The sequence below is a fragment of the Chiloscyllium punctatum genome, chromosome 49 (genome assembly GCF_047496795.1).
Source record: "Chiloscyllium punctatum isolate Juve2018m chromosome 49, sChiPun1.3, whole genome shotgun sequence".
NCBI classification, from domain to species: Eukaryota; Metazoa; Chordata; class Chondrichthyes; order Orectolobiformes; family Hemiscylliidae; genus Chiloscyllium; species Chiloscyllium punctatum.
In genome coordinates this window covers 44,209,955-44,223,487 of record NC_092787.1, presented here as the reverse complement: position 1 = coordinate 44,223,487, position 13,533 = coordinate 44,209,955, and the positions used below count along the sequence as shown (strand labels likewise).

The following is a 13,533-nucleotide window of genomic DNA, read 5'->3' as shown; positions in this document are numbered from 1 at the left end:
AGGGAGTGATCGAATTGGCTGAATGTTGGTATCTGCGATGCTGTGGATCTCTGGATGAGGTCATGTTGGGTTGTCCACTTAGCACTTCAGGATGAGGGGTGCAGATTCTTCAGTGTCATCTTTTGCCCCAATATGCTGGGCTCTCCCATCATTGAGGATTTGTGTAATCACCTCCTAATTGTTAATCATTCATTTGTCCAGCACCACTAATTGTATATTAGTTATGTTTGTGTGTAGATAATGGGAATTCACTGGTGCTTGTCTCAACTAGTTGGTTGGAAGGTGTATATTTGTATACCTACAAATAAATGCTTATGATACCACACATTTCTTTTCCAATTCTCTCTTTCGCCATCTGGCTTTCTGGAATACAATATTGTTATTTTACCATGGTTGGGACGTGGTGTGAGTGAAAACAGTTTGAATGTTTCGCTAGATTTTGTGGTTGCAATCTAATCTGAGTCTCATGCTGCTATTCCTTTATCCCTCAGACCTTCTACTTTGGGTATAAGAAAGTGGAGCTGCTCTTCCCTGGGCTAGTGATCAATTCCGTTGGAGGTGAGTACTGATGTTATAGCATTCAGAGGCCACAATCTGCAGTTGGAAACTTGAGCAACAGTCCTTGTGTTTATACAACATCTTTGACACCATTTTGTCCCAAGATTATTTAAGAATAATTAACAGACAAAATTTGGCAGACCCAGAATGATATATTAGGACAGGTTATCGAGAGCTTTAGCAGTGATGTAGGTTTTCGGGAGCATCTTAAAAGATGAAGGAAAGCTCAGGTGTCTAGAGAAGGAATTCCAGAACTTGAAGCCCATGCATTAGTAGGCACAGCTACCATTGATATGGCAATTAAAATGGAGGGGCCAAGAGAGCCCAGAATTTGAGATGGAGAACGTGGAGATCTTGAAATGTTGGGTTGGAAGAGGTGACAAGATGGGGAAGAGCAAGGACTTGGCTGTAATTAGAACACAAGGGTATTTCATATTCAAAGTAATGCTAGATTGGAAAAGATGAATGAAGTCTTACATCCAGCTGGTTTGGCAAATGTTGAAGCCTGTGCTGCAGGACATCCTAAACTGTGTGTCATGTCACAAGATGGGATTCTGGGATTGAAAGCTCTTAACTAGCTGTAGTAGAGAGCTGGCCAGTGTTAGCATCTGTGAGACCCCTTTAAATCCTCACTTTTTAAAATGGTGGACTGCAGTTCATAGAGCCATAGAGATGTACAGCATGGAAACAGACCCTTCGGTCCAACCTGTCCATGCCGACCAGATATCCCAACCCAATCTAGTTCCACCTGCCAGCACCCAGTGCATATCCCTCCAAACCCTTCCTATTCATATACCCATCCAAATGCCTTTGTACCAGCCTCCACCACTTCCTCTGGCAGCTCATTCCATACACGTACCACCCTCTGTGTGAAAAAGTTGCCCCTGAGGTCTCTTTTATATCTTTCCCCTCTCACCCTAAACCTATGCCCTCTAGTTCTGGACTCCCCGACCCCAGGGAAAAGACTTTGCCTATTTATCCTATCCGTGCCCCTTATCACTTTGTAAATCTCTGAGGTCACCCCTCCACCTCTGACACTCCAGGGAAAACAGCCCCAGCCTGTTCAGCCCCTCCCTATAGCTCAAATCCTCCAACCCTGGCAACATCCTTGTAAATCTCTTTTGAGCCCTTTCAAGTTTCACAACATCCGTCCAATAGGAAGGAGACCACAATTGCACGTAATATTCCAACAGTGGCCTAACCAATGTCCTGTACAGCCGCAACATGACCTCCCAACTCCTGTACTCAATACTCTGACCAACAAAGGAAAGCATACCAAATGCCGCCTTCACTATCCTATTTACCTGCGACTCCACTTTCAAGGAGCTATGAATCTGCACTCCAAGGTCTCTTTGTTCAGCAACACTCTCTAGGACCTTACCATTAAGTGTATAAGCCCTGATAAGATTTGCTTTCCCAAAATGCAGCACCTCGCATTTATCTGAATTAAACTCCATCTGCCACTCCTCAGCCCATTGGCCTATCTGGTCTAGATCTTGTTGTAATCTGAGGTAACCCTCTTCACTGTCCACTACACCTCCAATTTTGGTGTCATCTGCAGACATACTAACTGTACCTCTTATGCTCACATACAAATCATTTATGTAAATGACAAAAAGTAGGGATTTGTTGAAACCATATCTGGAGTTCTATCTATAGTTTTGAATTCCCTGCATTTGAAAGGAAATACATGTAGTGAGTAAAAGGTTCTCTCAATGGCTTTCTGAGAAGATCGTCCTATCGGAAAGTTTGAATATTTTGGGTTTATATTTTGTCATTTAGAAGAACAAGAAGTGGTCTCACAAAGTATAAAATTCCAAAAGTTTGATTGGATAGTTGTTGAGAGGCTAGATCACCTTGCTCTAGAGTCTAGCACTGGAACATAGTTTCAAGGTAAGGGTAAGGCCATTTTAGATTGAGACGATAATCCATGACGCTCTGTAGTATAGGATATTGTAAATGCTAAGTCAATAAGTACCCCTTCGTGACTATTATCACCATATTGTTGGAGTTCAGCTGACAGGGCAATAGGGCGATATGAGGAATTGATGTTGAGGTTCTATCATGGTCTTAATGAATGATGAAGCAGGCACAACTAGCTGCACTGTCTACGTTTTGTTCAATTGCTTTGGTTTTTAATGCTTCATCTGAAACACATTACCTCTGCAATGCAGCCCTCCCTCAGTACTTCACTTGAATATTGGCATTATGTGCACAGTTTGGGTTTTGCCAGAGCAAAACAGCTTCTGCTCTCATTACAGCCTTAGTTCAAACATGGTCTAAAGAGCTGAATTCGAGGTGAGATGAAAGTGACTACAGTAAGGCCACATTTGACTAAATGTGGCATCAAGGGGCCTAGCAAAATCAGAGTCAGTAAGATTCGGGGGGGGAAACCCTTTTCTGGTTCAAGTAATACCAGGTATAGGGGTTCGTTATGGTCGTGTCTCTGGTCCAACCATATTCAGCTCCTTCAGCAATGACCTTCCCTCCATCGTAAGGTCAGAAGTAGGCATGTTTACTGTCGGTTGTACAATGTTCAGCACCATTTGTGACTCCTCAATTCTGAAGCAGTCCATGTCCGAATGGTCAATTTGCAGATTTTGGCAGGCATGTGCCAGGCAATAACCATCTCCAAAAAGGCGAATCTAAACATTGTCCATGAAGTTGCTATTACTGAATCCCCTATCAGCATCATGGAGGTTACTACTGACCAGAAACTGAACTGGATTAGCTATGAAAATAGAGGTCACAAAAGGAGATCAGAGGCTATGAATACTATAGTGAGTAACTCGCCATCTGACTCCCCAAAGCCTGTCCACTGTCTAAAAGGCACAAGCCAGAAGTGTAATGGACTCCTCCCTACTTGCTTGGACGATTGCAGCTCCAAAAACACGAAAGAAACTTGACAGCATCCAGGACAAAGCAGCTACTTGACAGTTCATCCACCACTTTGACACTGCGAATATTAAATCATCACGAAGTGACACTAGCAGCAATGTGTAGGATCTACAAGATGCCTTGGAGAGATTCAGCAAGACCCATCCGATAGCATTTTCCAAACTGCACCCATCTGTAAGGACAAGAGCAGCAGGTAGAAGGGGATACCACCTGCAAGCCACTCACCATTGTGACTTGGAAATATATTGCCCTTCCTTCAGTGTGACTGAGTCAAAATCCTAGAACTCACTCCCGAACAGCAGGTGAACTGCTTGTGGCTCAAGAGTACAGCTCACCCCCTCCACTTTCAGATGGATAATTAATGCTGGCTCAGCCAGCAAAGTGCACATCCACTGAATGAATTTTTGAAAACCTGGGTTGATGTTTGAAACCTAAAACCTTCTGATGTTGAGGAAAGTGTGTTGCTAACTGAGACACAGCAGAACAGACAGACTCAAGTCCCAGGTCATTGTCTCCTGTGCTACTAATCTTGATTCTGGGTTCACATGTGGAGAATAGTCATATGAGATATATTTAGAGGTCATTGCCACTCAAGGAATTAGTATTTAGTGTGTGTTAACAACTGAAAAAGCACTTTCCATCACGTGGAAATATTGACGGATGTGAATGTTCTCTGTTGTAGGTATTTACAAATGAAACTATTTAGAATTGTTATTACACACTTTCAGAGGAGGTAGGACTTGAACCCAGGCCTCTAGATTCAAGGATGGGGACACTACCACTGCTTCACAAGGGTCCTGGTTCCCTGTGGTAAACTGGTTTCAGCTGGAATTAGTCAAAGCCTTGCTGTTTCTAGATTTCACATCCACCAACCTTCCAATGAACAAGATGTTTTCCTCATTCCAAATTGTCACTGTTATCATTCAGTTTTTCAGAAAACATCTCTTTACTCATTTTGCATCTTCTAGGTCCAGTAGCAACATGTGAAATTGAAGGCAAGAATTGGTGTTCTGTCACCGTGTGAGCTGAGATGCTCCTGCTAACCTTTCTCTCTTCCATTCCTGACCCTATGACGCAGTCTATGCCTCTGTTAAATCATTCCTAAGTATGTAGGTCCAGCAAATTGCCACATTTCTAGATTCCTTAATCCTAACCTTGCCTTTCTTTGTTTGTTTTCTGCAGGGATGGTCGGTGCCTGTGTGGTTGTCTTCCTCTGTGCATTGGCTTATGAAGGGCTGAAAATCAGTCGAGAATGTTTGCTTCGGAAATCGCAGGTTAATGTTCGTTATAATTCCATGCCTGTTCCTGGACCAAATGGGACAATCCTGATGGAAACGCACAAAACTGTTGGGTGAGTGATGCAAAACATATCATGATTTGGTACTCACCCAGAAAGGTCAGAATATTTCAAGGACAGGGAGACTGGTACTTCAATTAGCCATGGCTTTGCACCTCCCATACCACAACACCCCCAACCTTGGTGGCTCAGTTGCAGTTTCTGGAAACTGCATGTCCTCCTATTGATTGTGGACCAGCCTGTGCTGAGATATTGAGCAGTGGCTGATTTTCGTCTAAGTTTGTTCAGGTTTGGATCGATACCTCAGTGGAGGGATGGGGAAGAAACCAAGGGGGAGTAGCTATTGCACAATAGTGCTAATGTAAATTGCTTCCAGAACATAGAACTGTGCAACACAGGAGCGGGCCCTTCGGTCCATGATGTGCTGAACGTGATGCCAAATTAAACTAATCTCTTCTGCCTGCCCTTGGTCCATACCCCTTCATGCCTTGTGTATTCATGTGCTTAGCTAAAAGTCCCTTAAACAATTGTGTGTGCCTCTATCTCTACCTCTACCACTACCACACTGTGCAAAAAAAACTTGCCCCTCACATCTCCTTTGAACTCTTCTTTCCCCTCCGCCCCTCCCAACTTAAATGCATACCCCTTAGTTTTAGACATTTCAACTCTAGGGAAAATATTCTGTCAACCCAATCTGTGCATCTTTTTGCATCTCTCTTTCCAAATTTGGTTGTAATTTAAAGCAAAATGTTGTTGGGAAATGTGACTTAATTAAGGGAATTGCCCCAGTTGGGCTTCAGTTTTGAATTTGGTGAAGTGGTCAGACTTTGCTGGAGAAGCTGGCCATTATTAAGTACACCACAGATAGCATATTGCATGATAATCTGAATTACTTGTCCATTCCAACTGTAATTTCACATTGAATAATTGAGGTGGTGGAAGCAGCAATTGAATATGCTGCTCAAAAAACTATCACTTGTTCATTCGACCTTGAAGAACTAGGGTTTTTCATTGACTCTGATCCTTTTGTTTGCAGCCAGCAGATGTTCAGTGTGCCCCACCTCATCCAGACTGTACTTCACATCATACAAGTGGTCATCAGCTATTTTCTTATGTTGGTCTTTATGACTTACAACGGTTACCTCTGCATTGCTGTGGCATTGGGTGCAGGTGCTGGATACTTCCTCTTCAGCTGGAAGAAAGCAGTGGTGGTGGACATCACTGAACACTGCCATTAACAACAGCAGTGACCAAATTGCACTCCCCAGCACTATGATCTGCCAAGCAGGAAATGACCATTCAGCCAGTTTAAAAATACACATGTATACACACATGCAGGCACCCCCATACACTTACTAACATACTCTATTTAGACTCCAGTTGATGGATCGCTGCTCAAATTGGGTTTTTTCATGCCTTAATTACTGCCAAAGAGCAGGTTTACAATTTCTTTACAGAAACCTGAGGCATGATCTTGGGTAATGGTGCTGGGGCGGTGACTTCCAACTTTATGTATAACGAAGTGTGCTAGGAATCCTAAACTATGAGCCATTTCTTTGCCTGGAGTTGTTCATTAAATCTTTGCAATTTTGTCTTCACTCAGACAGGATTATGTAAAGCTCTCATCAAGCAAACTATCTAACTGAATTCCTGTTTTAATTTGTAGTTTCCCATAGTTCCCACAATTAAAGTGACAAACAGTTATAGCCAGAACCATATTTTTTATATTGATATGGCAGATCAGTTTGTAGACAGAAATGCCATAATTAAGTGAGGATGTAACTCACTGTATGATTTTCTCCTCTGAATATGTGAATAGTGAAGTGTTTTTTTTTAAAATATAGCATTTTCAAATGTGTTATACAAAGCTGAATACTATCAGGACCAAGACTCCATGATGATCACTTCATGAATAGTTTTTTTTAAAAAATGACCTCCTCTTCCATCAGTAAAATATTCAGTAGCAGACATAAATACAATTTCTTGCTATTAAGATTGTTTTGTTCATGTCAAGATTTTTAAAATGTAATTGTTCACTTTTTTAAAGTCTGAATGCAGAAGTGCATCTGTACCGTCTGTGATCTGCGTTCCTGCCTACAACCCCATCTTATTGTTCAACCTCCTGGTTCTCAAAATTGATGCTTGGATCCTTGATTCATAAAATGTTTTTTATTTGTGCTGGATGAAATTGTAATTTAAAAAGAAAATTATGTATTGATTCTAGGTAGCTATATGCAGTTATCTGGTGTTTATGGTAGGAATTTTCCTCACTATTGATTAGCAGAGTATTTGTACTCTTAGTCATCGGAGGAGTGAAAGACTCAATTTTAATTCTGGGTGCTGCTGGGTCTGCACAGATACACATGAATGGAACAAACTTGCTCAGGACCAATAGGAAATGAAGGTACTGGTCCTCCGGAATTTATTTTTAGAAATTGGTTTTAATCAACTGGTGATTGTAAGCCAGAGCAGCTCAAAAATTGAGGGAACTATAGTTTTGGCCTATTGTATTATTTCAAATAATTGCATTTTTTTTTGCCTGTTTAGTTAAGGATGACCTTCGGGGAGGGGGCAAGGAAATTAGTTCAATCAAGTCCTTAATTCTATTGATAAGTTCTAGTTGCAGCTTTGAAGGCCTGTGAGATCAACATGATTAAATTCCTCTTCTCCAGCTGGTATTCAAGGATTACGAAGCAAAGTATGAGTGTGGAGACCATTTGGCCTAACTTAGATAATCATTCCACAGAAATCTGCTGTTCTGTCAAGATGGCGATGGGTGTTTGTAGCCTGTTTCAAGTCATTTGATGTGTTGAGATTCCACAAGTGCTGGCTGGTCTCCTGTACTCAAGTAGACTCTGCAATTGAGTTTATAGGTTGCTCCATCGAGGGGACTATTACAGTTCAGGCTGAATATTATTTACATCCAGCACCTATGTATGTGCACTTTCTACTAGAATAGTGAGCTGCTTGGCTCAATTCCATTATCCTCCCCAACAATACTGGATGCACTACATCTATTCTTACCAACTGGAATCAGTGGTTGAGTGAAATGGCATTTATCCACTGTGTCACTAGACAGTTATAAAACCTTGCTTAAGAAAGAACACACTAAGCATCTAAAGAATTTGAAGATTCCAGATTGACTATCCTGATTATTCCAAAAGATTTGGATCTATGGTGTCTTTGTCATCGTCAGTCAATGCGATACACCTTAGAAGATCTTCAGTGTTTTGAAATAAACTTACTTTTTTTCTGAAGTTTACACTGTACTTGACACGGTCAATACAGATGTAGCTATCTGTTGTATGACCATACTCTCTCTTTGGGCTTCTAGCAGCCCATGAGATGTGGGCTGATGTTGTCTGGGAGGGTCACATATCCCACACAGAGTCTCATCTCAAAGATTTTAATTTTGTTCACTAATGTTATGCTGATTCCCCACCAATCTTAGCAGTTCTTCATATGTCACATTTTTTTGGTCTGGTATTTCCCAAAAAATTGATGTCAAGATCATGATTAACAGAAGGAATTGAGATGGTGCTACTGTTTAATACCTGAGTTACAACTTGAATCTGATCAACATTAAATAGGTACAACAGTCTTGTTCAATGATAGCTCCAGGGCAGAATTTCCAGAGGCACCACTAAGTAACACTATTACACTCTCTATAATGTTAGAGTTTTTGTAAAATGGTATCATCTAGGTGTATACTTGAAACTAGCTAATGGGGGTATTGGGGTGAGGATGACAAACTTCTGAGCTGTAATCAGTTAATTTAAAATATAATGTTTTGAGGGCTGTGTTTGGAATGGAGTCGTCTTCCTCATCTTGCAGAAAGTAATTTGTTCATATTAGCTGCTCAGTGACACTACACGACCTGACCACATGAACCAAGCCTGCAGATGCAGGTATAGTTTGGATTGAGACTGTCCTCTACTCAATACTTTCTCCTGGACCCCTGGTTTTATTCAGATTTTTCAGGTTTTTTTTCTGTAGTTTGTCAAGATTCTGATTGCTGTAGTTAATAGGCACTGTTTAAAGAGATTCTGCTGTAAAATAAAACAAAATGCTGGAAATACTTACAACTGACAAAAGATCATTAATCTGGTAAGATCTTTCTTTCTCCACAGCTTGCCTGATCCTTTGTATTTCCAGTATTTTGTTTTATTTTCCAGCAGAATCTCTTTAAACAGTGTCATGGATACTCATTTGGGTTACTGGCTGCAGTACAAATGTGAATGTCAATGTTCATTGACACCACTATATTAGTTAATGAATCGGAGGCAAGAGACTTAGCAAACCTGTTTTACATCAGCAAGCACGACAAATGCTGGTAATGCTCATAACTGACAAAAGATCACTGATCTGGTAAGCTCTTTCTTTCTCCACAGTTGCCTGATCCATTGTATTTCCAGCATTTTCTTTTTTTAGTTTCAGATTACCACCATTCGTAGTGTTTGCTGAAGTAAAACAGATTTGCAAAATCTCTATTGCCTCCGATTCATTAACTTAATGTAGTGGTGTCAATGAATATTGTCATTCAAATTTGTACTCCAGCCAGTAACCCAACATGAGGATCCATGATATTGTACAGTGTCATTTGGACTAACCAATGCTGAATGGCAGTTTCCTGTATTTAGGTGCATACAAAATGTACTTTTAAACATTGCATGATTTGAAGGAAGCATTTGCTCTGCCACTGAAAGCATTCCATTTCAAATTTTAAAACTCAAGATGAGCAGAAAGAATCACTGGTACTTTTAAAGTAAAACTTGACTCCAGATTGGATCTGTGTGTTTGGCTGTTATGCATTTAGATGTTGGAGCAGGAGATGACAATTGCTCTTGCTGGTTTGTGCTGCTACTTTCACATTTGCGCTCCTAAAACTGCTATTGACATGGGGTTATTAATATAGCTGAACATCAAATCTGACTTCTGTGATAAAGTGTATTTTCCTTCTGAAATAAATGGCCATCATATTTCATATTGAATATAGATAGTAAAAGGATATATTGGAAAGTACTGTAATTTTTTGGTTGTCAATCTTATGTAAGGTGTTTTATTGTTTTCTTTAAATCACCCTTTAAAATTTGGTAAAGCTTTACTCAGCTTGTATTTGAAATTCAGTGCCTTTGGTTATCTCCTGAAAACACGCGAGCAATGGTCACCCTAGTTAAGCCTTTGTCTTGTAATTTGATTTCTCAGTTCTCATGTGTTGATGACTTTCCTCCCACTCCACATCAGTGTTGCAATGTTACCTTACTGGTGAGCTGTCAGAAACAATTCTTTTGAGATTGTACAATACAATTTTTGGTACTGGAAAATCATAATATATTATCATGCTTATTTCCAATAAACTATTAGTTTGTCTTATCAAACTATGCTGTTATTTCTTGTGTCGACAACCAATCTTACATAGCTGATTACGGGAACATTGAGCACACTGCCCGATCGGAGCAATGCAAAATAAACTCACTCCAAATACAAACATCAGTGAGTACAAAGAACAATATAAAGCAGGAACAGGCCCTTCAGCCCGTGGTGACAGATTTTGCCCTTCCATACAAAAACTGTCTCCACTTACAATCTCCATATCCCTCCCTACTCATGTATTTTGCATCTTAAATTTGCTATTGTCTCTACTTCCACCGCCACCTCTAGCAGCATGTTACAGACACTCCCCCACCCTTTGTGAAACATTTGCATGCACATCTCTTTTAAAGTCATCACACCACACCACCACCGTCAACCTGTGTACCCTAGTAACTTGACTACCCCACTCTGGGGGGAAAAAGCCGCATACTTTCCACTCTAGCCAAGCTATTCACAATCTTAAACTTCTATCAGGTCACCCCTCAACCTCCTGTGTTCCAAGAAAAACAAACCCAGTCTATCCAACCTTTCTTCATTGGTAAAATGTTCTATAGCACAAGATCCTGGGAAATGTGAAGGTGTCTTCAAAGAGCAGGTGATATAAACAAAATGTGTCATTTTGCTTTTAATAAGGGATTTGACAAATAGGGAAAAACATGATTGGTTTGGTCATGCTCCATACATCAGACCCAGTTCTGGATGTAGGTTTGCTCACTGAGCTGGAAGGTTCATTTTCAGACATTTCATCACCATACTAGGTAACATCTTCAGTGAGCCTCCAAATGAATCACTAGTGGTGTAGCCTGTTTCTGAGGGTTGGTGCCATTTCCTGTTCTTTTTCATCGGTAGATGGGGGCTAACTCTTGTTTTTGTTTATAAGAGTTCTGGTTAGAATGCCATGCTTCTAGGAATTCTCATGCGTGTCTCTGGCATTTCCTAGGATGGATGTGTTGTAAGATAGAAGTGGTGTCCTTCCTCATCCATATGTAAGGATATGAGTGAGAGTGCATCATGTCATTTTGTGGGGCTAGTTGATGTTCATGTATCCTGGTGGCTAGGTTTCTGCTGTTTGTCCAATGTTGTAGTGTTACAGTTCTTGCAAGGTATTTTGTCAATAACATTAGTTTTGCTTGTTGTCTGTATAGGGTCTTTCAAGTTCATTAGCTGCTATTTTAGTGTGTTGGTGGGCTACCATGATACCATATCTACAGGGTAACAACACATACGAACTAAATATTGAATTACAGAAGCAATCATCCCAACACCCACAAACTAAGCTGCATTAGAACATTTCAACGAGTCACCACACTGCAGCACCAAGAAACTATACACAGCAGAGGAATATATACTATGTGTATATATACAATATATACACCTATACAATGGGTACCTGTTCTTTTTGAATACAATGACCATAGTCCACTGATTTCTGAGCAACAAACCCCAACAAGCAGACAAAACATGTACAGAAACCCTAGTCACTCTCCCTTACATCAAAGACATCTGTGAAATGACTGCCAGACTACTTAGACCCTGTGGCAACATGGTAACCCACAAACCCACCAACACACTAAAATAGCAGCTAATGAACTTGAAAGATCCGAAACAGACAACAAGCAAAACTGTCATTTACAAAATACCTTGCAAGAACTGCAACAAACACTGCATTGGACTAACAGGCAGAAAACTAGGCATCAGGATACATGAACATCAACTAGCCACAAAAAGACATAACTACCTGTCACTAGTATCCTTAGATGCAGATAAGGAAAGACACCACTTCGACTGGGACAACACATCCTAGGACAAGCCAAACAAACAGAAACATGCACGAGAATTCCGAGAAGCATAGGGTTTCAGTTGGAATGCTATCAACAAACACACTGACTTAGATCTCATTTACTACCCACTAAGGAAAAGGAACTGGAATGACATCATAGGAAGTGACATTACCAACCCTAAGAAACCTGAACATATAAACAGAAAGCAGACTACACCACCGGTGCTTCATTTGGAGTCTCATTGAAGATGTTACCTAGTATGGTGACGAAACATCTGAAAACAAACCTTCCATCCCTGTGAACAACCTACATCCAGAACCTCAACTTGAGCTACAAATCTTCTGAAAACTCTCCATCAGACCCAGTTTCTGTCCTGGCTGATACTCCTATTCAAACTGATTTATTCCTGGTACCCTCTGAGTAACTAAAATCACTTTTATAAACAATTCCTCCCTCTACCACTGATAATCGCATGGTGTCTGTTGCTTTTACTATAAGATGCACTGTAGAAATTCATTAAGGCTCCTTAGCACCTTCCAAACCTGTGATTAATTCCATCTAAAAGGAGAAGAGCAGCAGAGACAAGGGAATGCTACCACTATCTGGGTTCCCCTCCAAAACTTTGTTGTTTTGCTCCTGAAGCTTTTGTGACCTTGAGGACATTGAAATGCACAGCTGCATTGAAAGGCCAACACACACTCTCCTCCATTCCCCCAACACCCATGGTCTAAACTCTCTTTATTTTACATATCCTTAAAGTAGGGCAATAGGAGCACAAATGTGTTTTTGTGTTGCTTCAAGTGGTTGAACTTCCTAATGAAAAGCAGGTAAATTTCTGCAAAGAACAGTGGTCTATCACACTTTTAACTTATTCACGACACTTGTCAGCAACTGCGAATGTACACTTGTTGATGTAGGTTCCATTAATGACCTCTCGTGGGGCTTTGAAACCTAGGCAGTGGTAGCAGAGGAGCTTCTCCTTGCTGCACTCACCCACAAGCACTTGTTTCTTGTTCTGGATGGTGGTGGGCTGCTTTCAGTAACCCCTCTGTCTGGTGTCTGCCATTTCATGCTTTCTGACTTGGAAATGTATCAGTGTGTCCAAATCCTGGAACCCCCAATAGCAATGGGAGTGGACTGCAGCGTTTCAGGAACACAGCTCCCCACCAACTTTTCAAGAGCAACAAAAGATAGGCAATAAATGCTAGCCCAACAAGCAATGCTCTCATCTCATAAAATTAATTTTAAGTGTCTCAAGCAGAAAGTTCAACAACTCAAATAAAAGAATGGATCACGTGCAGCTGGGTCACTCATGTGCCTATGGTAATAAGATTATTTTTGTAGTTACACTGAATTGCTGATTGCATGAACAAGATTGAATTCCTATTATTGTATTCCTGGGAATGTTTACTGAATGTAACCAGCCTCTATAATCAGAAATATATTGTATATACATACAAAAATGATCAAGACCAATCAAAGTCGGATCCATCAGATGTGGCACAGCCCCATACCTAATCGAACAACGCAATTGGAGCAGGGTGTGTACAGAAGAACCTCCATTATCCGGCTTTCGATTATCCAGCAAGATCACCAGGTTCCCAATACTTGGTTAAAATTCCACCC

At 40.7% G+C, this 13,533-nt stretch overlaps 1 protein-coding gene across 3 annotated transcripts in view; it reads left to right on the top strand.

Moving 5' to 3' along the window:
• slc31a1 (solute carrier family 31 member 1) overlaps nt 1–10,131 on the top strand; it is a 77,495-nt gene extending 67,364 nt beyond the window's left edge. For all 3 annotated transcript variants that reach the window (XM_072566359.1, XM_072566361.1, XM_072566360.1), the window contains 3 exons: nt 492–558; nt 4,639–4,807; nt 5,790–10,131. In XM_072566359.1, the coding sequence (XP_072422460.1) occupies nt 492–558; nt 4,639–4,807; nt 5,790–5,991 (438 nt within the window). In that variant the 3' untranslated portion in view covers nt 5,992–10,131. The remainder of the gene's footprint in view (nt 1–491; nt 559–4,638; nt 4,808–5,789) is intronic.
• Nucleotides 10,132–13,533: the final 3,402 nt, after the last annotated feature.